This window comes from Ascaphus truei, chromosome 6 (genome assembly GCF_040206685.1).
Source record: "Ascaphus truei isolate aAscTru1 chromosome 6, aAscTru1.hap1, whole genome shotgun sequence".
Taxonomy (NCBI): Eukaryota; Metazoa; Chordata; class Amphibia; order Anura; family Ascaphidae; genus Ascaphus; species Ascaphus truei.
Window position 1 is genome coordinate 136,299,040 of NC_134488.1, and position 26,924 is coordinate 136,325,963.

The following is a 26,924-nucleotide window of genomic DNA, read 5'->3' on the forward strand; positions in this document are numbered from 1 at the left end:
CGCTGCGCAACGCATACGCGGTATTACAGGGAGAGAGTTGGGGTGAAGAGATCTCGCTGCACAACGCATACGCGGTATTACAGGGAGAGAGTTGGGGAGAAGAGATCTCGCTGCGCAACGCATACGCGGTATTACAGGGAGAGAGTTGGGGAGAAGAGATCTCGCTGCGCAACGCATACGCGGAATTACAGGGAGAGAGTTGGGGTGCAGAGATCTCGCTGCACAACGCATACGCGGTATTACAGGGAGAGAGTTGGGGTGCAGAGATCTCGCTGCACAACGCATACGCGGTATTACAGGGAGAGAGTTGGGGTGATGAGATCTCGCTGCACAACGCATACGCGGTATTACAGGGAGAGAGTTGGGGTGAAGAGATCTCGCTGCACAACGCATACGCGGTATTACAGGGAGAGAGTTGGGGTGCAGAGATCTCGCTGCGCAACGCATACGCGGTATTACAGGGAGAGAGTTGGGGTGATGAGATCTCGCTGCACAACGCATACGCGGTATTACAGGGAGAGAGTTGGGGTGCAGAGATCTCGCTGCACAACGCATACGCGGAATTACAGGGAGAGAGTTGGGGTGATGAGATCTCGCTGCACAACGCATGCGCGGTATTACAGGGAGAGAATTGGGGTGCAGAGATCTCGCTGCACAACGCATACGCGGTATTACAGGGAGAGAGTTGGGGTGAAGAGATCTCGCTGCACAACGCATACGCGGTATTACAGGGAGAGAGTTGGGGTGATGAGATCTCGCTGCGCAACACATACGCGGTATTACAGGGAGAGAGTTGGGGTGAAGAGATCTCGCTGCACAACGCATACGCGGTATTACAGGGAGAGAGTTGGGGAGAAGAGATCTCGCTGCACAACGCATACGCGGTATTACAGGGAGAGAGTTGGGGTGCAGAGATCTCGCTGCACAACGCATACGCGGTATTACAGGGAGAGAGTTGGGGTGCAGAGATCTCGCTGCACAACGCATACGCGGTATTACAGGGAGAGAGTTGGGGTGCAGAGATCTCGCTGCACAACGCATACGCGGTATTACAGGGAGAGAGTTGGGGTGCAGAGATCTCGCTGCGCAACGCATACGCGGTATTACAGGGAGAGAGTTGGGGTGAAGAGATCTCGCTGCGCAACGCATACGCGGTATTACAGGGAGAGAGTTGGGGTGCAGAGATCTCGCTGCACAACGCATACGCGGTATTACAGGGAGAGAGTTGGGGTGATGAGATCTCGCTGCGCAACGCATACGCGGTATTACAGGGAGAGAGTTGGGGTGCAGAGATCTCGCTGCACAACGCATACGCGGTATTACAGGGAGAGAGTTGGGGTGCAGAGATCTCGCTGCGCAACGCATTCGCGGTATTACAGGGAGAGAGTTGGGGTGCAGAGATCTCGCTGCACAACGCATACGCGGTATTACAAGGAGAGAGTTGGGGTGCAGAGATCTCGCTGCACAACGCATACGCGGTATTACAGGGAGAGAGTTGGGGTGCAGAGATCTCGCTGCACAACGCATACGCGGTATTACAAGGAGAGAGTTGGGGTGCAGAGATCTCGCTGCGCAACGCATACGCGGTATTACAGGGAGAGAGTTGGGGTGCAGAGATCTCGCTGCACAACGCATACGCGGTATTACAGGGAGAGAGTTGGGGTGAAGAGATCTCGCTGCACAACGCATACGCGGTATTACAGGGAGAGAGTTGGGGTGCAGAGATCTCGCTGCGCAACGCATACGCGGTATTACAGGGAGAGAGTTGGGGTGAAGAGATTTCGCTGCGCAACGCATACGCGGTATTACAGGGAGAGAGTTGGGGTGCAGAGATCTCGCTGCACAACGCATACGCAGTATTACAGGGAGAGAGTTGGGGTGCAGAGATCTCGCTGCACAACGCATACGCGGTATTACAGGGAGAGAGTTGGGGTGCAGAGATCTCGCTGCGCAACGCATACGCAGTATTACAGGGAGAGAGTTGGGGTGCAGAGATCTCGCTGCACAACGCATACGCGGTATTACAGGGAGAGAGTTGGGGTGCTGAGATCTCGCTGCACAACGCATACGCGGTATTACAGGGAGAGAGTTGGGGTGATGAGATCTCGCTGCACAACGCATGCGCGGTATTACAGGGAGAGAGTTGGGGTGCAGAGATCTCGCTGCACAACGCATACGCGGTATTACAGGGAGAGAGTTGGGGTGCAGAGATCTCGCTGCGCAACGCATACGCGGTATTACAGGGAGAGTTGGGGTGCAGAGATCTCGCTGCGCAACGCATACGCGGTATTACAGGGAGAGAGTTGGGGTGCAGAGATCTCGCTGCGCAACGCATACGCGGTATTACAGGGAGAGAGTTGGGGTGCAGAGATCTCGCTGCACAACGCATACGCGGTATTACAGGGAGAGAGTTGGGGTGAAGAGATCTCGCTGCACAACGCATACGCGGTATTACAGGGAGAGAGTTGGGGTGCAGAGATCTCGCTGCGCAACGCATACGCGGTATTACAGGGAGAGAGTTGGGGTGCAGAGATCTCGCTGCACAACGCATACGCGGTATTACAGGGAGAGAGTTGGGGTGAAGAGATCTCGCTGCACAACGCATACGCGGTATTACAGGGAGAGAGTTGGGGTGCAGAGATCTCGCTGCGCAACGCATACGCGGTATTACAGGGAGAGAGTTGGGGTGAAGAGATCTCGCTGCGCAACGCATACGCGGTATTACAGGGAGAGAGTTGGGGTGCAGAGATCTCGCTGCACAACGCATACGCGGTATTACAGGGAGAGAGTTGGGGTGATGAGATCTCACTGCGCAACGCATACGCGGTATTACAGGGAGAAAGTTGGGGTGAAGAGATCTCGCTGCACAACGCATACGCGGTATTACAGGGAGAGAGTTGGGGTGCAGAGATCTCACTGCGCAACGCATACGCGGTATTACAGGGAGAGAGTTGGGGTGCAGAGATCTCGCTGCGCAACGCATACGCGGTATTACAGGGAGAGAGTTGGGGTGCAGAGATCTCGCTGCACAACGCATACGCGGTATTACAGGGAGAGAGTTGGGGTGAAGAGATGGATGACGCAGACCCCGATATGTCGGACAGTCGGACCCCGCAGCAGTGTGGATCTATTCAGGACATTGAGATGGCCGGACCATCAAATAAGAGAAATCTGCCATGAGAGAGCCCCCCGGGAGAAAGAAAAAGGACAAAAAGAAAGAATAAAAACCGGGGGTGATTGATTCACTAAATATGCCAGAGTGCCCGTCTCCGCTGAAAGGGCCCCTCTCCTCTCCGCTGAAAATGCCCGTCTCCGCTGAAAGGGCCCCTCTCCTCTCCGCTGAAAGTGCCCGTCTCCGCTGAAAGGGCCCCTCTCCTCTCCGCTGAAAGTGCCCGTCTCCGCTGAAAGGGCCCCTCTCCTCTCCGCTGAAAGGGCCCGTCTCCGCTGAAAGGGCCCCTTTCCTCTCCGCTGAAAGGGCCCGTCTCCGCTGAAAGGGCCCCTCTCCTCTCCGCTGAAAGGGCCCGTCTCCGCTGAAAGTGCCCGTCTCCTCTCCGCTGAAAGGGCCCGTCTCCGCTGAAAGTGCCCGTCTCCGCTGAAAGTGCCCGTCTCCGCTGAAAGGGCCCGTCTCCGCTGAAAGGGCCCCTCTCCTCTCCGCTGAAAGGGCCCCTCTCCTCTCCGCTGAAAGGTCCCGTCTCCGCTGAAAGTGCCCATCTCCGCTGAAAGGGCCCGTCTCCGCTGAAAGGGCCCCTCTCCTCTCCGCTGAAAGGGCCCGTCTCCGCTGAAAGGGCCCCTCTCCTCTCCGCTGAAAGTGCCCGTCTCCGCTGAAAGGGCCCCTCTCCTCTCCGCTGAAAGGGCCCCTCTCCTCTCCGCTGAAAGGGCCCGTCTCCGCTGAAAGGGCCCCTCTCCTCTCCGCTGAAAGGGCCCGTCTCCGCTGAAAGGGCCCCTCTCCTCTCCGCTGAAAGGGCCCCTCTCCTCTCCGCTGAAAGGGCCCCTCTCCTCTCCGCTGAAAGGGCCCGTCTCCGCTGAAAGGGCCCCTCTCCTCTCCGCTGAAAGTGCCCGTCTCCGCTGAAAGGGCCCCTCTCCTCTCCGCTGAAAGGGCCCCTCTCCTCTCCGCTGAAAGGGCCCGTCTCCGCTGAAAGGGCCCCTCTCCTCTCCGCTGAAAGGGCCCCTCTCCTCTCCGCTGAAAGGGCCCCTCTCCTCTCCGCTGAAAGTGCCCGTCTCCGCTGAAAGGGCCCCTCTCCTCTCCGCTGAAAGTGCCCGTCTCCGCTGAAAGGGCCCCTCTCCTCTCCGCTGAAAGTGCCCGTCTCCGCTGAAAGTGCCCGTCTCCGCTGAAAGTGCCCGTCTCCGCTGAAAGTGCCCGTCTCCGCTGAAAGTGCCCGTCTCCGCTGAAAGTGCCCGTCTCCGCTGAAAGTGCCCGTCTCCGCTGAAAGGGCCCCTCTCCTCTCCGCTGAAAGTGCCCGTCTCCGCTGAAAGGGCCCCTCTCCTCTCCGCTGAAAGTGCCCGTCTCCGCTGAAAGGGCCCCTCTCCTCTCCGCTGAAAGTGCCCGTCTCCGCTGAAAGGGCCCCTCTCCTCTCCGCTGAAAGTGCCCGTCTCCGCTGAAAGTGCCCGTCTCCGCTGAAAGTGCCCGTCTCCGCTGAAAGTGCCCGTCTCCGCTGAAAGTGCCCGTCTCCGCTGAAAGTGCCCGTCTCCGCTGAAAGTGCCCGTCTCCGCTGAAAGTGCCCGTCTCCGCTGAAAGTGCCCGTCTCCGCTGAAAGTGCCCCTCTCCGCTGAAAGGGCCCGTTTCCGCTGAAAGGGCCCCTCTCCTCTCCGCTGAAAGTGCCCGTCTCCGCTGAAAGGGCCCCTCTCCTCTCCGCTGAAAGGGCCCCTCTCCTCTCCGCTGAAAGTGCCCGTCTCCGCTGAAAGTGCCCGTCTCCGCTGAAAGGGCCCGTCTCCGCTGAAAGTGCCCGTCTCCGCTGAAAGGGCCACTGCTAATGTGACTTGTATTAAGGGGGAAAGGCCCGGACTGAAGCCTTTTATTTCCTAAAGGAAACTCTAATAATGAGGTTTTCTTTTTGCAGGAAACTCGCTTGACCACATTGTGTTATTTAATTTATCAGATATAAAGAGTAAATAACAGGGGGAACCTGAGGTTGGAGGGGTGCTTAGATATCTCTGGAAGATGTAATGTTTATGTGATTCTCTGGATGCTGTTCTGTAAGTATTTGTAAATAATTGTATTTTGTATTTAAATAAAAAAAAGATTCCCCCTGCGCGCGCGCACGCACGCACGCACGCACGCACGCACGCACGCACGCACGCACACACACACACACACACACACACACACACACTGCGCTCAGTGCCAGGATCCCCCTGTGCACATAGACACTGCCTATTACACACACTGTGCGTGCAGCGGCAGTGCCAGGCTCCCCCACATACACACACACTGCCTATTACACACACTGCCTATTACACACACAGTGCGTGCAGCAGCAGTACCAAGCTCCCCCCACAAACACACACTGCGTATTACACACAATGCCAGGCTCCCCCACACACACACACACTGCGTATTACACACAGTGCCAGGCTCCCACACACACACACACTGTCATGGAACCAGAACTACATTTCTGACTCACCTCCCTCTCTCCTTTGCAGCTTCTGCCTGTCAGATCTTATTCTCAGCTGCATGGAGTTTGCACACACATACTGTGCCTGTGTAACTTGCAACAATGTTGTATTTCTTGCCCCTGGGCATGAAAGCAGTGAGCTGCTACTGCAGCCCCTGTAATACTCACCAGAATGGGCTAGTCTGCCCCCCCCTCCTGTATGGCCTAGATAGTCTGCCCCTAGACTATTCCCTTTACCCACACTGCCCCTCACTTCCTTTTCCACCCTGGAGACAGTGAGTACAAGACCCTTCTTTGTTCATCCACCATGGTGAGGCCATCTCTTTTTACCGGTTTCTAACTAATAATCACCACTACACACCATCCACAAGTATCTGTATCCTGCTGCCTTTTCCCAATAAAGTGGAGGAAATATTACAGGGCTTGGAGTGATTTAAAAGGGAACTGTGTTAATGCTATTGGGAGCCATTCACACATCAAACGTGACCCTGGCTTCAGAAAAGTAAAAAGAGGACCGTGTGCCTTGGGGACACACACAGAGGAGCTGCTACCCACAGCCTTTATGCTAAAGAAACAAGCAAGCAGCTTACACAGCAAATAAACAGCAGTCTCTCACCACCACAGTACAAGCATACTGCTCCACGTTGCTACACAGAGCCACCAGCCTCTACACAGCAAACAACTACAGCTTTATGCAAAGACAAGTGAGCAGCCTTACTTTGCTAATAAGAACACAGCCAACAGCCTTGCAAAATAAGCAAGCAGATTCACACTGGGCACAGCCAGCTTCAACCTTACACACAAGGCAGCAGCTTTGCAAACTGACAGTACAGCGTACACACAAAACCTTACTGCCTTTCTCTGTCTGAGTTCACCCTCTGCACAGCCCCATAGTGAGGATCCACCATCTCACCTACCCCTGCGCACGTCCCCACGGCCAGCGCCATCAAGGGCCACGCCACCGGACACCCGCCAGGACACGGGTCAGAGCCACCGGACACCTGTGAGTACAGCTACCCCTACGCTGCACGCTGCAGGACACCGCTCGGCATCATCTGAGACAGACGCCCATCGCTGACAAGGTAAAAGACCGCATGCCACACGCACTGGCTAAATGCCTACACACCTACAGCATGGCAGAACTCAGAGCCTCACCAGACATCACGCAGGAGAGCGATAACTCAGACATAGAGACCGCTGCGCAACTGCAACAGGTGCAGGCAGGCGCAAGGCCCAAACGGGCAGTCACACTGACACAAAAGGCCCGCGAAAAATACGAGACTGACGTTGAAGCGCACCGCGCTAAATTAGAGTTGGCCTGGAACACTACCACACTTGGGATATGCAATGTCGCCGGCGCTGGCAATTCTGTACAATAGCTCGAGCAGGCAATAACTCAATTAAAGATAAATCACGCACGCTACCAAGGGCTGTCAGAGGCATACGTCACTTACCTGGCCAGGGCTAACACCAGTGAAAGTGGAAAAATTAATTATCAAAAGTGGCGCTCAAAAATTATATCTATGTATAAACAAGTGTATATATATATATAAAGTGATACTAATACAAACACATATGGATGCTGCTTAACCCAGTGGGGGGTCGTTCTCTCGATCCCGTGGACGTGGAAGGGGTGAAGATCATCGGGAAGCGCAAAACCATGTAAAACAGAAAAGATTCCTGATGGTGCAGTACTGTGATATACTTGTGAATAAATATTCAAGGTGCAGTGTGCTAGGTACTCACAAGTGTATGGTGAGTGATATTCCCATAAAGGTATCTTTGAGGGACAGCCCGTCTGATCGTAGTACAGATGGGTCTGAGTGAATTGTAAAGTGCTGAGGACCTTAGGTAAATAACATAGAAACGGACATAGTGCAAACTTCATCACTCCTGATGAAACCGCAACACGGAGAAACGCGTTGAGTGATGCTGATGAAGTGAAGATTGCCACAGGATCGGAGTCCCCCAGAGCAGATGACGTCACTTCCGGTTTCCGGTTTGGGTGAGACGCACCAGTGACCCGCACGCCGAGGCGGAGGGGAGACTGAGACAGCTTCATTGTACTGAGATCCGATCTGTGTGATCTAAACGCTCGTATTCTTTTAACACATTGTGAGTGCATTGTACTATCACTTACCTTTTAATAGAATTTTATACAGTTTGCACTATGTCCGTTTCTATGTTATTTACCTAAGGTCCTCAGCACTTTACAATTCACTCAGACCCATCTGTACTACGATCAGACGGGCTGTCCCTCAAAGATACCTTTATGGGAATATCACTCACCATACACTTGTGAGTACCTAGCACACTGCACCTTGAATATTTATTCACAAGTATATCACAGTACTGCACCATCAGGAATCTTTTCTGTTTTACATGGTTTTGCGCTTCCCGATGATCTTCACCCCTAACACCAGTGAAAGCCTGCAAGAAAGGGACTTACAGCATAACATTGACTTGACACGTGACAGCCGCGTGCGAACCTCTATCATGGAAGCTGAGAGTAAGAGGAAAGTAAGAGGAAAGACCTTTTGCTGGAAACCGCAGCGCTCAAGCGCATCCAGGCATTCTTCAAGGTCAGCAAGATCAGCGCGATCTAACGCGTCCAGCGCTAGCGCTACCAAGGCGCAAGCCTCCGCAGAGGCCGCACGCGCCAGGGCCGAATATGGTCGAAGAGAGGCAGCCGTAAGGGAGAAAGAGCGCGCATAGAAGAGGAGGAGCAGAACGCCGCCGCTGCCAATGCCGCCGCCGCTGCTACTGCCGCCGCTGCCTATGCTACTGCCGCCGCTGCCAATGCCGCTGCTACCGCCGCCGCTGCGCGCAGAAAGGCCGAATTAGACGTGGATCTAGAAGCTCTAAGCAAAGAAGAGGACGCCGCCGCCATAGCCCAAGCCGAAGCACCTGCGAGACAGGACAGCGGGGAGCAACCGTACAGACGGATAGCCTCAGAGGATCCAGTCCAACGCACTGAAGACTATGTAAGGAGCCTCTTCAGCGTAAACACCAGCGCACCATCTCAACACGGAGGGAGTGACTTTACAGACACCAAAGATTTGCTGGGGCCACGAGGAGAAGACGCTGTTCCTTCAATGGTACATGCTGCCTAGGATAGCCACAGCCACAACAGTGATCCACACGCCAGCGCGCACACGGATGCACTACAACAGGCTCGCCATCCAGGTACACCCACATGGGAAAACACAGCCCCTCACACCGACCAGCAGTCATCACGCGTCCACGCCAAGGAAGAGGCGAACGCACGAACCCTCCCAGCAACTACCTCAGAACGGGACAAACACGCCGATGCCTCAGGCCTGACAGACATAGTCAAGTACATGATCCGGCGTGACCTGGTGCAAGCAGTACTCACCAGCTTCGACGACCGCCCTGAGAACTACCGGACGTGGAAGTTCACGTTCAAAGACGCAATCAACAGCTTGGACTTCTCAGCAAGGGAAGAGCTCAACCTGCTATTCAAGTTCCTGGGGAACGAATCCAGAGAGCACGCGAATAGACTGCGGGCGGCAAACGCGCACCAACCCCAAGTAGGTCTTGACCTAGTGTGGGAAAGGCTAGAAGAGTCCTACGGCAGCCCCGAAGCAGTCGAGGATTCGCTCTTCAAAAGAGTCGATAGCTTCCCCAAGATCACAACTAAAGACTACTCGAAGTTACGAGAGCTCGGGGACCTGCTGCAAGAACTGGAGTTCGCAAGGAAAGACCATTCCTTAATAGGTCTCAACGTCCTAGACTCAGCTCGTGGAGTGAGACCCATCCTGGAGAAGCTACCCTTCAACCTCCAAGAAAAGTGGATTTCACAAGGTTCCAAATACAAAAGGGAGAAGCAAGTTGTCTACCCCCCATTCTCAGTTTTCTTGAGCTTCATTCGCGAAGAGGCAAGGACAAGGAACGATCCCAGTTTCATCTTGGGTGCGCAAACCACATACAGTGCATGCAGCCTGAGGAACGAGAGACCAACGACGAGATATGGTAACACCCATACACCCATCTCGGCCCGCAGGACGGACGTGCCTCCCACGACCCAAACTACTCCCGATCAGTCGGTCGCCGGAGACAAGGAACCAAGGGACCCAAACAGGGAATGTCCCATACACAAGAAGCCACACTCACTCAACAAGTGCTTTGGGTTCAGGATGAAGTCCCTAGAGGAACGCAAGAGGTTATTTGGAGAATTCAGAGTTTGCTTCAAGTGCTGCGGTTCCACGACTCACCTAGCCAGGGACTGTAAAGAAGAGATCAAATGCACAGTGTGCGAAAGTGACAAGCACGTGACAGCGTTACACCCAGAGGCGCTGACACTCCACCAACTCAAGAACCCATCCTCCGTAGCGGAGCATGGCGGGGAGAAAGAAGAAGGAGAGTCAACATCTGTCACATCTCAGCGCACTGAGGTTTGCGGAAAAGAAGGTGACAAAATATCCTGCTCCAAAATATGTCTTGTCGCAGTGCACCCCCAGGGACAACCTGAGAAGGCTATTCGGATGTACGCAATCCTCGACGACCAGAGCAACCGATCGCTGGTCAGGTCAGAGTTCTTCGATATGTTTAACATACAAGACAGTGCTTCTCCTTACACTCTCAGAACGTGCGCAGGGCGAATGGAGACCACAGGGAGAAGTGTGAATGGCTACACCATATGCTCAATAGACGGCAAAGTGAACATGCCCCTTCCCACACTCATCGAGTGCAACCACATGGCCACAAACAGGGACGAGATTCCCACACCAGACATGGCACTCCATTACCCCCACCTCAAGGGAATAGCCAACTACATCCCGCCGGTAGAACAAGGCGCCAAGATCTTGCTGCTGCTCGGCAGGGACATCATGAGGGTACATAAAGTCCGTAAACAGCATAACGGACCCCACAACGCGCCATACGCCCAAAGACTTGACCTAGGATGGGTGATAGTGGGCAATGCGTGCACTGACAAAGAGCACGGACAAGACTATGTTGACGCCCGCAGAATGGTAGTAACAGAATGTGGACACACATCTCTCCCTGAACCATGTCTTGGCCATCTTCAAGCGACCGAAGGGCCAAGTGAAGAGAAAAGACAAGGTCATAGCCCTGAGGTCAACAAAAACATGCTCACATCGGGGGGGATGGGACAATGGCCTAGGATGCTTAGCGGTTCAGATAACCAAGGATGACGAGTCCACTCCACTGAAGGAAGAAAGTAACCTCCCAAAGGTGACCGACAAAGGGGTCATCCAAAAGACAATAAACAATCGGACGATCCTCTCGCGAACAATGGCACGGCTAGGACGTACTGTCGTTCCTCTCCACAGAGTATCCAGCGATAAAGCAGCCAGCTGTCACGGCTGGCATAACCGCAAAAGACTGCGCCCTACAGGTGACGCCACAGTGTCAAAAGGACTGTTCGTTCACACACGTAAGAGGAGACAGTTGCAGAGACATTTCCCAAAAGGATTTACAAGGACAAAAGAGACTGTTCTTCGTCATGTCCAGGGAGAGAACAACCTCCTGAGGGCAGTCAACAAAAAGACACAAAAGCGTTTCACCAAATTACGGGGAGATGTTCTCGTGCAAGAGAAAAGCACCGATGACCTACGGTGCACAGCGTTCCAGACAACAAGGGACAACGACAAGCAAACACCATCGAGGGAAGATAGAGGATTCCCGAGGTTAACAACCAAGGAGCTCTCCAAAGACGGACCAGGCAGTTGGGTGAACCCGCTACCATTCCGTTCACCAAGAAGGCGCTTCCCAAACAATCGAGAACATGCCATCTCTAGGTTCACTTCGCACCTCTGCGACCTACAAAGGGAACCAGAGACCAAAAACAACTTTGTGGCCTTCATCCAGAAGATATTCTTTACCGGCCACGCAAAGCCAGCACCTCTAATGAAGGAAGGTGAAGAATGCCGGTACCTCCAATCATCTGGGGCCTACCACCCTCAGGAACCCGATCAAATCCGGGTAGTGTTCAGCCCCAGCGCTCAGCTGCATGGAGCCTGCACACACATACTGTGCCTGTGTAACTTGCAACAATGTTGCATTTCCTGCCTCTGGGCATGGAATCAGTGAGCTGCTACTGCAGTCTCTGAGATCCTCACCAGAATGGGCTAGTCTGCCCCCCCTCCTGTTTGTTCAGAGATAGTCTGCCCCTAGACTATTCCCTTTACCCACACTGCACCTCACTTCCCTTTTCAACCCTGGAGACAGTGAGTACAAGAACCTTCTCTGTTCATCCCCCTTGGTGAAGCCATCTCTTTTTACCGGTTTCTAACTAATAATCACCACTACATACCATCCACAAGTATCTGTACCCTGCTGCTTTTCCCAATAAAGTGGAGGAAATATTACAGGGCTTGGAGTGATTTAAAAGGGAGCTGAGTTAATGCTATCGGGAGACATTCACACATCAAACGTGACCCTGGCTTCAGAAAACACACACTGCATATTACACACAGTGCCAGGCTCCCCCCCACACACACACACACACACACTGCGTATTACACACAGTGCCAGGCTCCCCCACACACACACACTGCATATTACACACAGTGCCAGGCTCCCACACACACACACACACTGCGTATTACACACAGTGCCAGGCTCCCCCACACACACACACTGCGTATTACACACAGTGCCAGGCTCCCCCACACACACACACTGCATATTACACACAGTGCCAGGCTCACACACACACACACTGCGTATTACACACAGTGCCAGGCTCCCCCACACACACACTGCATATTACACACAGTGCCAGGCTCCCCCACACACACACACACTGCGTATTACACACAGTGCCAGGCTCCCCCCCACACACACACACTGCATATTACACACAGTGCCAGGCTCCCCCCACACACACACTGCATGCAGCGGCAGTGCCAGGCTCCCCTCTCACCTTCCTCCGGTTCAGCTCGTTCTGATGCCGGGCCGTGTCCTGGGACACCCGCCGGTACGCCGCCTCCCGCTCCTCCTCTCTGCCGCTCTCCCTCTCCAGCTGCTGGAACTCCAGGTCCTCGAATGACTTCCCAGCCCCGTCCATAGTCTCCATCATCTGGGGGAAGACCCCACCCCCGGACATCAGGACCCTGCAGAGCATCTCAGGTTCCCAGCCCCATCCATAGTCTCCATCATCTGGGGGAAGACCCCACCCCCGGACATCAGGACCCTGCAGAGCATCTCAGGTTCCCAGCCCCATCCATAGTCTCCATCATCTGGGGGAAGACCCCACCCCCCGGACATCAGGACCCTGCAGAGCATCTCAGGTTCCCAGCCCCATCCATAGTCTCCATCATCTGGGGGAAGACCCCACCCCACGGACATCAGGACCCTGCAGAGCATCTCAGGTTCCCAGCCCCATCCATAGTCTCCATCATCTGGGGGAAGACCCCACCCCCGGACATCAGGACCCTGCAGAGCATCTCAGGTTCCCAGCCCCATCCATAGTCTCCATCATCTGGGGGAAGACTCCACCCCCCGGACATCAGGACCCTGCAGAGCATCTCAGGTTCCCAGCCCCATCCATAGTCTCCATCATCTTGGGGAAGACCCCACCCCACAGACATCAGGACCCTGCAGAGCATCTCAGGTTCCCAGCCCCATCCATAGTCTCCATCATCTGGGGGAAGACCCCACCCCACGGACATCAGGACCCTGCAGAGCATCTCAGGGCTGCCAGCGGAACCCTGAAGAGCATCTCAGGTTCCCAGCCCCATCCATAGTCTCCATCATCTGGGGGAAGACCCCACCCCACGGACATCAGGACCCTGCAGAGCGTCTCAGGGCTGCCAGCAGGACCCTGCAGAGAGTCTCGGGGCTGCCAGCAGGATCCTGCAGAGCGTCTCAGGGCTGCCAGCAGGAACCTGCAGAGCGTCTCAGGGCTGCCAGCAGGACCTTGCAGAGCATCTCAGAGCTGCCAGCAGGAACCTGCAGAGCGTCTCAGGGCTGCCAGCAGCAACCTGCAGAGCATCTCAAGGCTGCCAGCGGGACCCTGCAGAGCATCTCAGGGCTGCCCGACAGACCCTGCAGAGCGCCTCAGGGCTGCCCCGGGACCCTGCAGAGCGTCTAAGGGCTGCCCCGGGACCCTGCAGAGCGTCTCAGGGCTGCCCCGGGACCCTGCAGAGCATCTCGGGACTGCCCCGGGACCCTGCAGAGCGTCTCAGGGCTGCCTGGGACCCTGCAGAGTGTCTCAGGGCTGCCCCCCGGACCCTGCAGAGCATCTCCGGGTTGCCCTCCGGAACCCTGCAGAGCGTCTCGGGACTGCCCCGGAACCCTGCAGAGCGTCTCGGGACTACCCCCGGACCCTGCAGAGCGTCTCAGGACTGCCCCGGGACCCTGCAGAGCGTCTCAGGGCTGCCCCGGGACCCTGCAGAGCGTCTCAGGGCTGCCCCGGGACCCTGCAGAGCGTCTCAGGGCTGCCCCGGGACCCTGCAGAGCGTCTCAGGGCTGCCCCGGGACCCTGCAGAGCGTCTCGGGACTACCCTCCTCACCTCCTGTATCTCCTTCCGGAGCTGCTCCCGCAGACTCTCCGGCTGTTTGTCCAGCTGAGCGCGACGCTCCGAGATCGTCCGCTCCAGATTCTGAACCTTCCGCTTCTCCTCCTGCAGCCGGAGCTTATCCTGCGGGGGGACGGTGTGAGACGGAAACACGCGTGGGGCGCGGCGTGAGACGGAGCCACGCGTGGGGCGCGGCGTGAGACAGAGCCACGCGTGGGGCGCGACGTGAGGCGGAGCCAGGCCACGCGTGGCGTGAGATGGAGCCAGGCCGCGCGTGGGGCGCGGTGTGAGGCGGAGCCAGGCCACGCGTGGGGCGCGGTGTGAGGTGGAGCCAGGCCACGCGTGGGGCGCGGTGTGAGACGGAGCCAGGCCACGCGTGGGGCGCGGCGTGAGACGGAGCCAGGCCACGCGTGGGGCGCGGTGTGAGGCGGAGCCACACGTGGGGCGCGGTGTGAGGCTGAGCCACGCGTGGGGCGCGGTGTAAGGCTGAGCCACGCGTGGGGCGCGGTGTGAGGCTGAGCCACGCGTGGGGCGCGGTGTGAGACGGAGCCACACGTGGGGCGTGGTGTGAGGCCGAGCCACGCGTGGGGTGCGGTGTGAGGCTGAGCCACGCGTGGGGCGCGGTGAGAGGCAAAGCCGAGCGGTGTGTGTCTGTAATACGCAGAGCGGTGTGTGTCTGTAATATGCAGAGCGGTGTGTATCTGTAATATGCAGAGCGGTGTGTATGTGTAATATGCAGAGCGGTGTGTATATATAATATGCAGAGCGGTGTGTATGTGTAATATGCAGAGCGGTGTGTATGTGTAATATGCAGAGCGGTGTGTATGTGTAATATGCAGAGCGGTGTGTATGTGTAATATGCAGAGCGGTGTGTATCTGTAATATGCAGAGCGGTGTGTATGTGTAATATGCAGAGCGGTGTGTATGTATAATATGCAGAGCGGCGTGTATGTGTAATATGCAGAGCGGTGTGTATGTGTAATATGCAGAGCGGTGTGTATGTGTAATATGCAGAGCGGTGTGTATGTGTAATATGCAGAGCGGTGTGTACCTGTAATACGCAGAGCAGTAAGTGCAGTGCTGTAGGTGCAGTGCTGTAGGTGCAGTAGCTGCAGAGCTGTAGGTGCAGAGCTGTAGGTGCAGTAAGTGCAGTGCTGTAGGTGCAGTGCTGTAGGTGCAGTGCTGTAGGTGCAGTAGGTGCAGAGCTGTAGGTGCAGTGCAGTAGGTGCAGTAAGTGGAGTGCAGTAGGTGCAGAGCTGTAGGTGCTGTAGGTGCAGAGCTGTAGGTGCAGAGCTGTAGGTGCAGTGCTGTAGGTGCAGTGCTGTAGGTGCAGTGCTGTAGGTGCAGTACGTGCAGTGCTGTAGGTGCAGTAAGTGCAGTGCAGTAGGTGCAGAGCTGTAGGTGCAGTAAGTGCAGAGCTGTAGGTGCAGTAAGTGCAGTGCAGTAGGTGAAGTAAGTGCAGAGCTGTAGGTGCAGTAGGTGCAGTGCAGTAAGTGCAGTGCAATGGGTGCAGTAAGTGCAGTGCAATGGGTGCAGTAGGTGCAGTAGCTGCTGAGTGAGGCGGTGCCGAGTAGATAGGTGTGTGCTGTCACCTTGTCTCTCTCATCCTGCCACCGCCTCTCCGCCTCTCCCAGGCGCCCGTGCAGCGCTCGGATCAGCTCCTCCTCCCTGTCCATCTCCTTCCTCTCTGTGCTGAGCTCCCCTTCCAGCAGGGCCAACTCCATCTCCACCTGGGGGAGGAAACAGAGACTGGGTCAGAGATAAGCCCGCCCATGAGGAGCCTCAGCCCCGACCCTGGGGAACATCAGCCACGCCCCCGGGGAACATCAGCCACGCCCCCAGGGAACATCAGCCACGCCCCCGGGGAACATCAGCACCACCCCAGGGGAGTTGTAGCCCTACTCATGAAGAAAATCAGCTCCGCCCCTGGGGAACCTGAGCCCCACCCATGCGGAACATCAGCCCCGCCCCCGGGGATCCTCGGCCCCGCCCATGGGGATCCTCGGCCCCGCCCCCAGGGATCCTCGGCCCCGCCCCCGGGGATCCTCAGCCTGCCCTGTTAGCTCTTTTACTGCTGGGGAAAGGACCCTCGGGCAGTTTGGGTGATTTTGTCACATCTTTGATAACTTTGCCTTAAGTCAAAGGCTCAACTCCAGTTCTCCCCCCCCAAACAGATCAGGTTTTCAGGATATCCCTGTTAAAGCAAAGGTGGCTCAATCAGTGGCTCAGTCTTCGACTGCACCTCCTGCGCTGAAGCAGGTCTTGTTCTATAAAAAAGTGTGATGGCGCCAGAGCGCAGAAAATCCCAGTGAAGTCACAGAAAAGCCCTATATCTCCGACCCACAAGCAGCGTCCCTTCTGATCCCGGTACCAGAGGCTCGGGACGGTAACTGGACTTCTCCCAGCTCAGCAGAAGCCGGTATTTGTTCTGCACCCGGTTCTGATGCTTCAGACCCGGGGCAGTCGTATCGGGCCGAACCTGCGGCACACGTATCGGGCCGAACCTGCGGCACACGTATCGGGCCGAACCTGCGGCACACGTATCGGGCCGAACCTGCGGCACACGTATCGGGCCGAACCTGCGGCACACGTATCGGGCCGAACCTGCGGCACACGTATCGGGCCGAACCTGCGGCACACGTATCGGGCCGAACCTGCGGCACACGTATCGGGCCGAACCTGCGGCACACGTATCGGGCCGAACCTGCGGCACACGTATCGGGCCGAACCTGCGGCACACGTATCGGGCCGAACCTGCGGCACACGTATCGGGCTGAACCTGCGGCACACGTATCGGGCCGAACCTGCGGCACACGTATCGGGCCGAACCTGCGGCACAAACGGATGCGCTGTGTGCATTAAAGGAGCGGGTTCAGGCGCTTTTTATTATTTACTGTATGTTTGAGGCAGGGGGTCTCCGGCGCCGAAGCCCATTCACTTTAGCCTTGGGGACCCCCTACTTACCTCCATAGGGGGTCCGATATCTCTGCAAAGGTTTCAACCTCCCATGTCACATGGACCAATAGGAAGCTGCACCGGATGACATCACGGATTCCTATTGGCCCGCCGGGCACGGAACTGTTGAAACGCGGCCATTACCTGAACCCCGCTGGCCGAGCGGCTGCCGGCCCCCCCTCCGAAGGTGTATCTCTCCAGAAGCAGGGGGTCCCCGGAGCTGAAAGGAATGAGGTTCAGCTCAGGAGAACCCTGCTTCAAGCCAATGTTAAAAAAAGACGCTGAAACACACCGTCCCCCTGGGTTGTCGCTCAGACACAAACGCCACCGACCGCGACGGGATTTGTTTCCTTGATACATAAAGTCACGTTTTTTTCTAGCAGGATTTTTATCGTTATCGTTTGTTTGTAAAACGCCGACATATTCGCCGCGCAGCGGGGGGGGGGCGCTACGCAGCGGGGGGGGGCGCTACACAGCGGGGGGGGGGGGGCGCTACGCAGCGGGGGCGCTACGCAGCGGGGGCGCTACGTATATCATCTGAACAGGAGGACTTGCAAATAAGCGCGGGCGCAGGTACAGAATAATAACCCTGATCCGGAGAGCTTACAATCTACTGCAGGGGTGCTAAACTGCAGGCCTCACGGCCACCAGCAGGTCAGGTTTTCAGGATATCCCTGCTTCAGCACAGGGTGCTCAATAAGTGGCTCAGTCTTCGAGCCACCTGTGCTGAAGCAGGGGAATCCTGAAAACCTGGCCTGTTGTTGGCTACCCCTGCCCTAGAGGGAATAAGGGGCAATGTTGGGACAAAAGGTGAAGTGGCTGATCATAGTGGGACTGAGTATGGTGCAGCTCCACAGCTGGTCCCATTAAGGTTCGGGGGGTGCGGGCTTTGGTGTTACATTGTGTGGCGTTTGGTCCCGCTGCGCCGCTGGTAGCCGTGTGTTTGGGGTTTGGGACGCGCGCCCTGTGTGTATACAGGAAACCGGTGAGATCGGAGCGCTGATCCACCTCTCCCGGGGAATAACGGTACCGGTGAGATCGGAGCGCTGATCCACCTCTCCCGGGGAATAACGGTACTGGTGAGATCGGAGCGCTGATCCACCTCTCCCGGGGAGTAACGGTACCGGTGAGATCGGAGCGCTGATCCACCTCTCCCGGGGAATAACGGTACCGGTGAGATCGGAGCGCTGATCCACCTCTCCCGGGGAATAACGGTACCGGTGAGATCGGAGCGCTGATCCACCTCTCCCGGGGAATAACGGTACCGGTGAGATCGGAGCGCTGATCCACCTCTCCCGGGAATAACGGTACCGGTGAGATCGGAGCGCTGATCCACCTCTCCCGGGAATAACGGTACCGGTGAGATCGGAGCGCTGATCCACCTCTCCCGGGGAATAACGGTACCGGTGAGATCGGAGCGCTGATCCCCATCTCCCTGGGAATAACGGTACCGGTGAGATCGGAGCGGTGATCCACCTCTCCCGGGAATAACGGTACCGGTGAGATCGGAGCGCTGATCCACCTCTCCTGGGAATAACGGTACCGGTGAGATCGGAGCGCTGATCCACCTCTCCCGGGGAATAACGGTACCGGTGAGATCGGAGCGCTGATCCACCTCTCCCGGGGAATAACGGTACCGGTGAGATCGGAGCGCTGATCCACCTCTCCCGGGAATAACGGTACCGGTGAGATCGGAGCGCTGATCCACCTCTCCCGGGGAATAACGGTACCGGTGAGATCGGAGCGCTGATCCACCTCTCCCGGGAATAACGGTACCGGTGAGATCGGAGCGCTGATCCACCTCTCCCGGGAATAACGGTACCGGTGAGATCGGAGCGCTGATCCACCTCTCCCGGGGAATAACGGTACCGGTGAGATCAGAGCGCTGATCCCCCTCTCCCGGGGAGTAACGGTACCGGTGAGATCAGAGCGCTGATCCCCCTCTCCCGGGGAATAACGGTACCGGTGAGATCGGAGCGCTGATCCACCTCTCCCGGGGAATAACGGTACCGGTGAGATCGGAGCGCTGATCCACCTCTCCCGGGAATAACGGTACCGGTGAGATCGGAGCGGTGATCCACCTCTCCCGGGGAATAACGGTACCGGTGAGATCGGAGCGCTGATCCACCTCTCCTGGGAATAACGGTACCGGTGAGATCGGAGCGGTGATCCACCTCTCCCGGGGAATAACGGTACCGGTGAGATCGGAGCGCTGATCCATCTCTCCCGGGGAATAACGGTACCGGTGAGATCGGAGCGCTGATCCACCTCTCCCGGGGAATAACGGTACCGGTGAGATCGGAGCGCTGATCCACCTCTCCCGGGGAATAACGGTACCGGTGAGATCGGAGCGCTGATCCACCTCTCCCGGGGAATAACGGTACCGGTGAGATCGGAGCGCTGATCCACCTCTCCTGGGAATAACGGTACCGGTGAGATCGGAGCGCTGATCCATCTCTCCTGGGGAATAACGGTACCGGTGAGATCGGAGCGGTGATCCACCTCTCCCGGGGAATAACGGTACCGGTGAGATCGGAGCGCTGATCCACCTCTCCCGGGGAATAACGGTACCGGTGAGATCGGAGCGCTGATCCACCTCTCCCGGGGAATAACGGTACCGGTGAGATCGGAGCGCTGATCCACCTCTCCCGGGGAATAACGGTACCGGTGAGATCAGAGCGGTGATCCACCTCTCCCGGGAATAACGGTACCGGTGAGATCGGAGCGCTGATCCACCTCTCCCGGGGAATAACGGTACCGGTGAGATCGGAGCGCTGATCCACCTCTCCCGGGAATAACGGTACCGGTGAGATCGGAGCGGTGATCCACCTCTCCCGGGGAATAACGGTACCGGTGAGATCGGAGCGCTGATCCACCTCTCCCGGGAATAACGGTACCGGTGAGATCGGAGCGCTGATCCACCTCTCCCGGGAATAACGGTACCGGTGAGATCGGAGCGCTGATCCACCTCTCCCGGGGAATAACGGTACCGGTGAGATCGGAGCGCTGATCCACCTCTCCCGGGGAATAACGGTACCGGTGAGATCGGAGCGCTGATCCACCTCTCCTGGGAATAACGGTACCGGTGAGATCGGAGCGCTGATCCACCTCTCCCGGGGAATAACGGTACCGGTGAGATCGGAGCGGTGATCCACCTCTCCCGGGAATAACGGTACCGGTGAGATCGGAGCGCTGATCCACCTCTCCCGGGAATAACGGTACCGGTGAGATCGGAGCGCTGATCCACCTCTCCCGGGAATAACGGTACCGGTGAGATCGGAGCGCTGATCCACCTCTCCCGGGGAATAACGGTACCGGTGAGATCGGAGCGCTGATCCACCTCTCCCGGGGAATAACGGTACCGGTGAGATCGGAGCGCTGATCCACCTCTCCCGGGGAATAAAGGTACCGGTGAGATCGGAGCGCTGATCCAGCTCTCCCGGGAATAACGGTACCGGTGAGATCGGAGCGCTGATCCACCTCTCCGGGGAATAGCGGTACCGGTGAGATCGGAGCGCTGATCCACCTCTCCCGGGGAATAACGGTACCGGTGAGATCGGAGCGGTGATCCACCTCTCCCGGGAATAACGGTACCGGTGAGATCGGAGCGCTGATCCACCTCTCCCGGGAATAACGGTACCGGTGAGATCGGAGCGCTGATCCACCTCTCCCGGGGAATAACGGTACCGGTGAGATCGGAGCGCTGATCCACCTCTCCCGGGAATAACGGTACCGGTGAGATCGGAGCGCTGATCCACCTCTCCCGGGAATAACGGTACCGGTGAGATCGGAGCGCTGATCCACCTCTCCCGGGGAATAACGGTACCGGTGAGATCGGAGCGGTGATCCACCTCTCCGGGGAATAGCGGTACCGGTGAGATCGGAGCGCTGATCCACCTCTCCCGGGGAATAACGGTACCGGTGAGATCGGAGCGCTGATCCACCTCTCCCGGGGAATAACGGTACCGGTGAGATCGGAGCGGTGATCCACCTCTCCCGGGGAATAACGGTACCGGTGAGATCGGAGCGCTGATCCACCTCTCCCGGGAATAACGGTACCGGTGAGATCGGAGCGCTGATCCACCTCTCCCGGGAATAACGGTACCGGTGAGATCGGAGCGCTGATCCACCTCTCCCGGGAATAACGGTACCGGTGAGATCGGAGCGGTGATCCACCTCTCCCGGGAATAACGGTACCGGTGAGATCGGAGCGCTGATCCACCTCTCCCGGGGAATAACGGTACCGGTGAGATCAGAGCGGTGATCCACCTCTCCCGGGAATAACGGTACCGGTGAGATCGGAGCGCTGATCCACCTCTCCCGGGGAATAACGGTACCGGTGAGATCGGAGCGCTGATCCACCTCTCCCGGGGAATAACGGTACCGGTGAGATCGGAGCGCTGATCCACCTCTCCCGGGAATAACGGTACCGGTGAGATCGGAGCGGTGATCCACCTCTCCCGGGGAATAACGGTACTGGTGAGATCGGAGCGCTGATCCACCTCTCCCGGGAATAACGGTACCGGTGAGATCGGAGCGCTGATCCACCTCTCCCGGGAATAACGGTACCGGTGAGATCGGAGCGCTGATCCACCTCTCCCGGGGAATAACGGTACCGGTGAGATCGGAGCGCTGATCCACCTCTCCCGGGGAATAACGGTACCGGTGAGATCGGAGCGCTGATCCACCTCTCCTGGGAATAACGGTACCGGTGAGATCGGAGCGCTGATCCACCTCTCCCGGGGAATAACGGTACCGGTGAGATCGGAGCGGTGATCCACCTCTCCCGGGAATAACGGTACCGGTGAGATCGGAGCGCTGATCCACCTCTCCCGGGAATAACGGTACCGGTGAGATCGGAGCGCTGATCCACCTCTCCCGGGAATAACGGTACCGGTGAGATCGGAGCGCTGATCCACCTCTCCCGGGGAATAACGGTACCGGTGAGATCGGAGCGCTGATCCACCTCTCCCGGGGAATAACGGTACCGGTGAGATCGGAGCGCTGATCCACCTCTCCCGGGGAATAAAGGTACCGGTGAGATCGGAGCGCTGATCCAGCTCTCCCGGGAATAACGGTACCGGTGAGATCGGAGCGCTGATCCACCTCTCCGGGGAATAGCGGTACCGGTGAGATCGGAGCGCTGATCCACCTCTCCCGGGGAATAACGGTACCGGTGAGATCGGAGCGGTGATCCACCTCTCCCGGGAATAACGGTACCGGTGAGATCGGAGCGCTGATCCACCTCTCCCGGGAATAACGGTACCGGTGAGATCGGAGCGCTGATCCACCTCTCCCGGGGAATAACGGTACCGGTGAGATCGGAGCGCTGATCCACCTCTCCCGGGAATAACGGTACCGGTGAGATCGGAGCGCTGATCCACCTCTCCCGGGAATAACGGTACCGGTGAGATCGGAGCGCTGATCCACCTCTCCCGGGGAATAACGGTACCGGTGAGATCGGAGCGGTGATCCACCTCTCCGGGGAATAGCGGTACCGGTGAGATCGGAGCGCTGATCCACCTCTCCCGGGGAATAACGGTACCGGTGAGATCGGAGCGCTGATCCACCTCTCCCGGGGAATAACGGTACCGGTGAGATCGGAGCGGTGATCCACCTCTCCCGGGGAATAACGGTACCGGTGAGATCGGAGCGCTGATCCACCTCTCCCGGGAATAACGGTACCGGTGAGATCGGAGCGCTGATCCACCTCTCCCGGGAATAACGGTACCGGTGAGATCGGAGCGCTGATCCACCTCTCCCGGGAATAACGGTACCGGTGAGATCGGAGCGGTGATCCACCTCTCCCGGGAATAACGGTACCGGTGAGATCGGAGCGCTGATCCACCTCTCCCACGGAATAACGGTACCGGTGAGATCGGAGCGCTGATCCACCTCTCCGGGGAATAACGGTACCGGTGAGATCGGAGCGCTGATCCACCTCTCCCGGGGAATAACGGTACCGGTGAGATCGGAGCGCTGATCCACCTCTCCCGGGGAATAACGGTACCGGTGAGATCGGAGCGCTGATCCACCTCTCCGGGGAATAGCGGTACCGGTGAGATCGGAGCGGTGATCCACCTCTCCCGGGGAATAACGGTACCGGTGAGATCGGAGCGGTGATCCACCTCTCCCGGGAATAACGGTACCGGTGAGATCGGAGCGCTGATCCACCTCTCCCGGGGAATAACGGTACCGGTGAGATCGGAGCCCTGATCCACCTCTCCCGGGGAATAATGGTACCGGTGAGATCGGAGCGCTGATCCACCTCTCCCGGGAATAACGGTACCGGTGAGATCGGAGCGCTGATCCACCTCTCCCGGGAATAACGGTACCGGTGAGATCGGAGCGGTGATCCACCTCTCCCGGGAATAACGGTACCGGTGAGATCGGAGCGCTGATCCACCTCTCCCACGGAATAACGGTACCGGTGAGATCGGAGCGCTGATCCACCTCTCCGGGGAATAACGGTACCGGTGAGATCGGAGCGCTGATCCACCTCTCCCGGGGAATAACGGTACCGGTGAGATCGGAGCGCTGATCCACCTCTCCCGGGGAATAACGGTACCGGTGAGATCGGAGCGCTGATCCACCTCTCCGGGGAATAGCGGTACCGGTGAGATCGGAGCGGTGATCCACCTCTCCCGGGGAATAACGGTACCGGTGAGATCGGAGCGGTGATCCACCTCTCCCGGGAATAACGGTACCGGTGAGATCGGAGCGCTGATCCACCTCTCCCGGGGAATAACGGTACCGGTGAGATCGGAGCCCTGATCCACCTCTCCCGGGGAATAATGGTACCGGTGAGATCGGAGCGCTGATCCACCTCTCCCGGGGAATAACGGTACCGGTGAGATCGGAGCGCTGATCCACCTCTCCCGGGGAATAATGGTACCGGTGAGATCGGAGCGCTGATCCACCTCTCCCGGGGAATAACGGTACCGGTGAGATCGGAGCGCTGATCCACCTCTCCGGGGAATAACGGTACCGGTGAGATCGGAGCGCTGATCCACCTCTCCCGGGGAATAACGGTACCGGTGAGATCGGAGCGCTGATCCACCTCTCCCGGGGAATAATGGTACCGGTGAGATCGGAGCGCTGATCCACCTCTCCCGGGGAATAACGGTACCGGTGAGATCGGAGCGCTGATCCACCTCTCCCGGGGAATAATGGTACCGGTGAGATCGGAGCGCTGATCCACCTCTCCCGGGGAATAATGGTACCGGTGAGATCGGAGCGCTGATCCACCTCTCCCGGGGAATAACGGTACCGGTGAGATCGGAGCGCTGATCCACCTCTCCCGGGGAATAACGGTACCGGTGAGATCGGAGCGCTGATCCACCTCTCCCGGGGAATAACGGTACCGGTGAGATCAGAGCGCTGATCCACCTCTCCCGGGGAATAACGGTACCGGTGAGATCGGAGCGCTGATCCCCCTCTCCCGGGGAATAACGGTACCGGTGAGATCGGAGCGCTGATCCACCTCTCCCGGGGAATAACGGTACCGGTGAGATCGGAGCGCTGATCCACCTCTCCCGGGAATAACGGTACCGGTGAGATCGGAGCGCTGATCCACCTCTCCCGGGGAATAATGGTACCGGTGAGATCGGAGCGCTGATCCACCTCTCCCGGGGAATAATGGTACCGGTGAGATCGGAGCGCTGATCCACCTCTCCCGGGGAATAGCGGTACCGGTGAGATCAGAGCGCTGATCCACCTCTCCCGGGCATAACGGTACCGGTGAGATCGGAGCGCTGATCCACCTCTCCCGGGGAATAAAGGTACCGAGCGAGTGAGTGTGAGGCTGAGGTGTGTCAGCTACAAAGTACACACACGTGTGTTATCTTCCCACTAACTGCCCTAACCAGCTGGGAGTGTGAGGCAGGCGAGGTAACCCATCTCTGAAAGTGCTTCTGACGAGCAGCTACGGGAAAGCAAAGGCCAGTCCTGTCTAATACATGCAAAGTATGAGAGGGGAGACAGATACTCTGCACTGACCTACTGACGAGCTGCTACGGGAAAGCAAAGGCCAGTCCTGTCTAATACATGCACAGTATGAGAGGGGAGACAGATACTCTGCACTGACCTACTGACCTACAGAAAGCAAAGGCCAGTCCTGTCTAATACATGACAAGTATGAGAGGGGAGACAGATACTCTGCACTGACCTACTGACGAGCTGCCACCGGAAAGCAAAGGCCAGTCCTGTCTAATACATGCAAAGTATGAGAGGGGAGACAGATACTCCGCACTGACCTCCTGCAGCAAAGGCCAGTCCTGTCTAATACATGCACAGTATGAGAGGGGAGACAGATACTCCGCACTGACCTCCTGCAGCAAAGGCCAGTCCTGTCTAATACATGCACAGTATGAGAGGGGAGACAGATACTCCGCACTGACCTCCTGCAGCAAAGGCCAGTCCTGTCTAATACATGCAAAGTATGAGAGGGGAGACAGATACTCCGCACTGACCTCCTGCAGCAAAGGCCAGTCCTGTCTAATACATGCACAGTATGAGAGGGGAGACAGATACTCCGCACTGACCTCCTGCAGCAAAGGCCAGTCCTGTCTAATACATGCAAAGTATGAGAGGGGAGACAGATACTCCGCACTGACCTCCTGCAGCAAAGGCCAGTCCTGTCTAATACATGCACAGTATGAGAGGGGAGACAGATACTCCGCACTGACCTCCTGCAGCAAAGGCCAGTCCTGTCTAATACATGCACAGTATGAGAGGGGGGACAGATACTCCGCACTAAACTCCTGCAGCAAAGACAAGTCCTGTCTAATACATGCACAGTATGAGAGGGGGGACAGACACTCCGCACTGACCTCCTGCAGCAAAGGCCAGTCCTGTCTAATACATGCACAGTATGAGAGGGGGGACAGACACTCCGCACTGACCTCCTGCAGCAAAGGCCAGTCCTGTCTAATACATGCACAGTATGAGAGGGGGGACAGACACTCCGCACTGACCTCCTGTAGCAAAGGCCAGTCCTGTCTAATACATGCACAGTATGACAGGGGGGACAGACACTCCGCACTGACCTCCTGCAGCAAAGGCTAGTCCTGTCTAATACATGCACAGTATGAGAGGGGAGACAGATACTCCGCACTGACCTCCTGCAGCAAAGGCCAGTCCTGTCTAATACATGCAAAGTATGAGAGGGGAGACAGATACTCCGCACTGACCTCCTGCAGCAAAGGCCAGTCCTGTCTAATACATGCACAGTATGAGAGGGGAGACAGATACTCCGCACTGACCTCCTGCAGCAAAGGCCAGTCCTGTCTAATACATGCACAGTATGAGAGGGGAGACAGATACTCCGCACTGACCTCCTGCAGCAAAGGCCAGTCCTGTCTAATACATGCACAGTATGAGAGGGGGGACAGATACTCCGCACTGAACTCCTGCAGCAAAGACAAGTCCTGTCTAATACATGCACAGTATGAGAGGGGGGACAGACACTCCGCACTGACCTCCTGCAGCAAAGGCCAGTCCTGTCTAATACATGCACAGTATGAGAGGGGGGACAGACACTCCGCACTGACCTCCTGCAGCAAAGGCCAGTCCTGTCTAATACATGCACAGTATGAGAGGGGGGACAGACACTCCGCACTGACCTCCTGCAGCAAAGGCCAGTCCTGTCTAATACATGCACAGTATGAGAGGGGGGACAGACACTCCGCACTGACCTCCTGTAGCAAAGGCCAGTCCTGTCTAATACATGCACAGTATGACAGGGGGGACAGACACTCCGCACTGACCTCCTGCAGCAAAGGCCAGTCCTGTCTAATACATGCACAGTATGAGAGGGGGGACAGATACTCCGCACTGACCTCCTGCA

General features: G+C 57.2%; 1 protein-coding gene across 1 annotated transcript in view; it reads right to left on the reverse strand.

The window, feature by feature from the left end:
- The window catches only part of PHLDB3 (pleckstrin homology like domain family B member 3), a 112,243-nt gene that overhangs the window by 66,775 nt on the left and 18,544 nt on the right, over positions 1–26,924 (reverse strand). Inside the window, exons 2-4 of the mRNA XM_075606431.1 lie at positions 15,715–15,852; positions 14,117–14,245; positions 12,526–12,681 (exon numbers count right to left, since the gene is read on the reverse strand). Coding sequence (XP_075462546.1) covers positions 12,526–12,681; positions 14,117–14,245; positions 15,715–15,846 — 417 coding nt within the window. The 5' untranslated portion in view covers positions 15,847–15,852. The remainder of the gene's footprint in view (positions 1–12,525; positions 12,682–14,116; positions 14,246–15,714; positions 15,853–26,924) is intronic.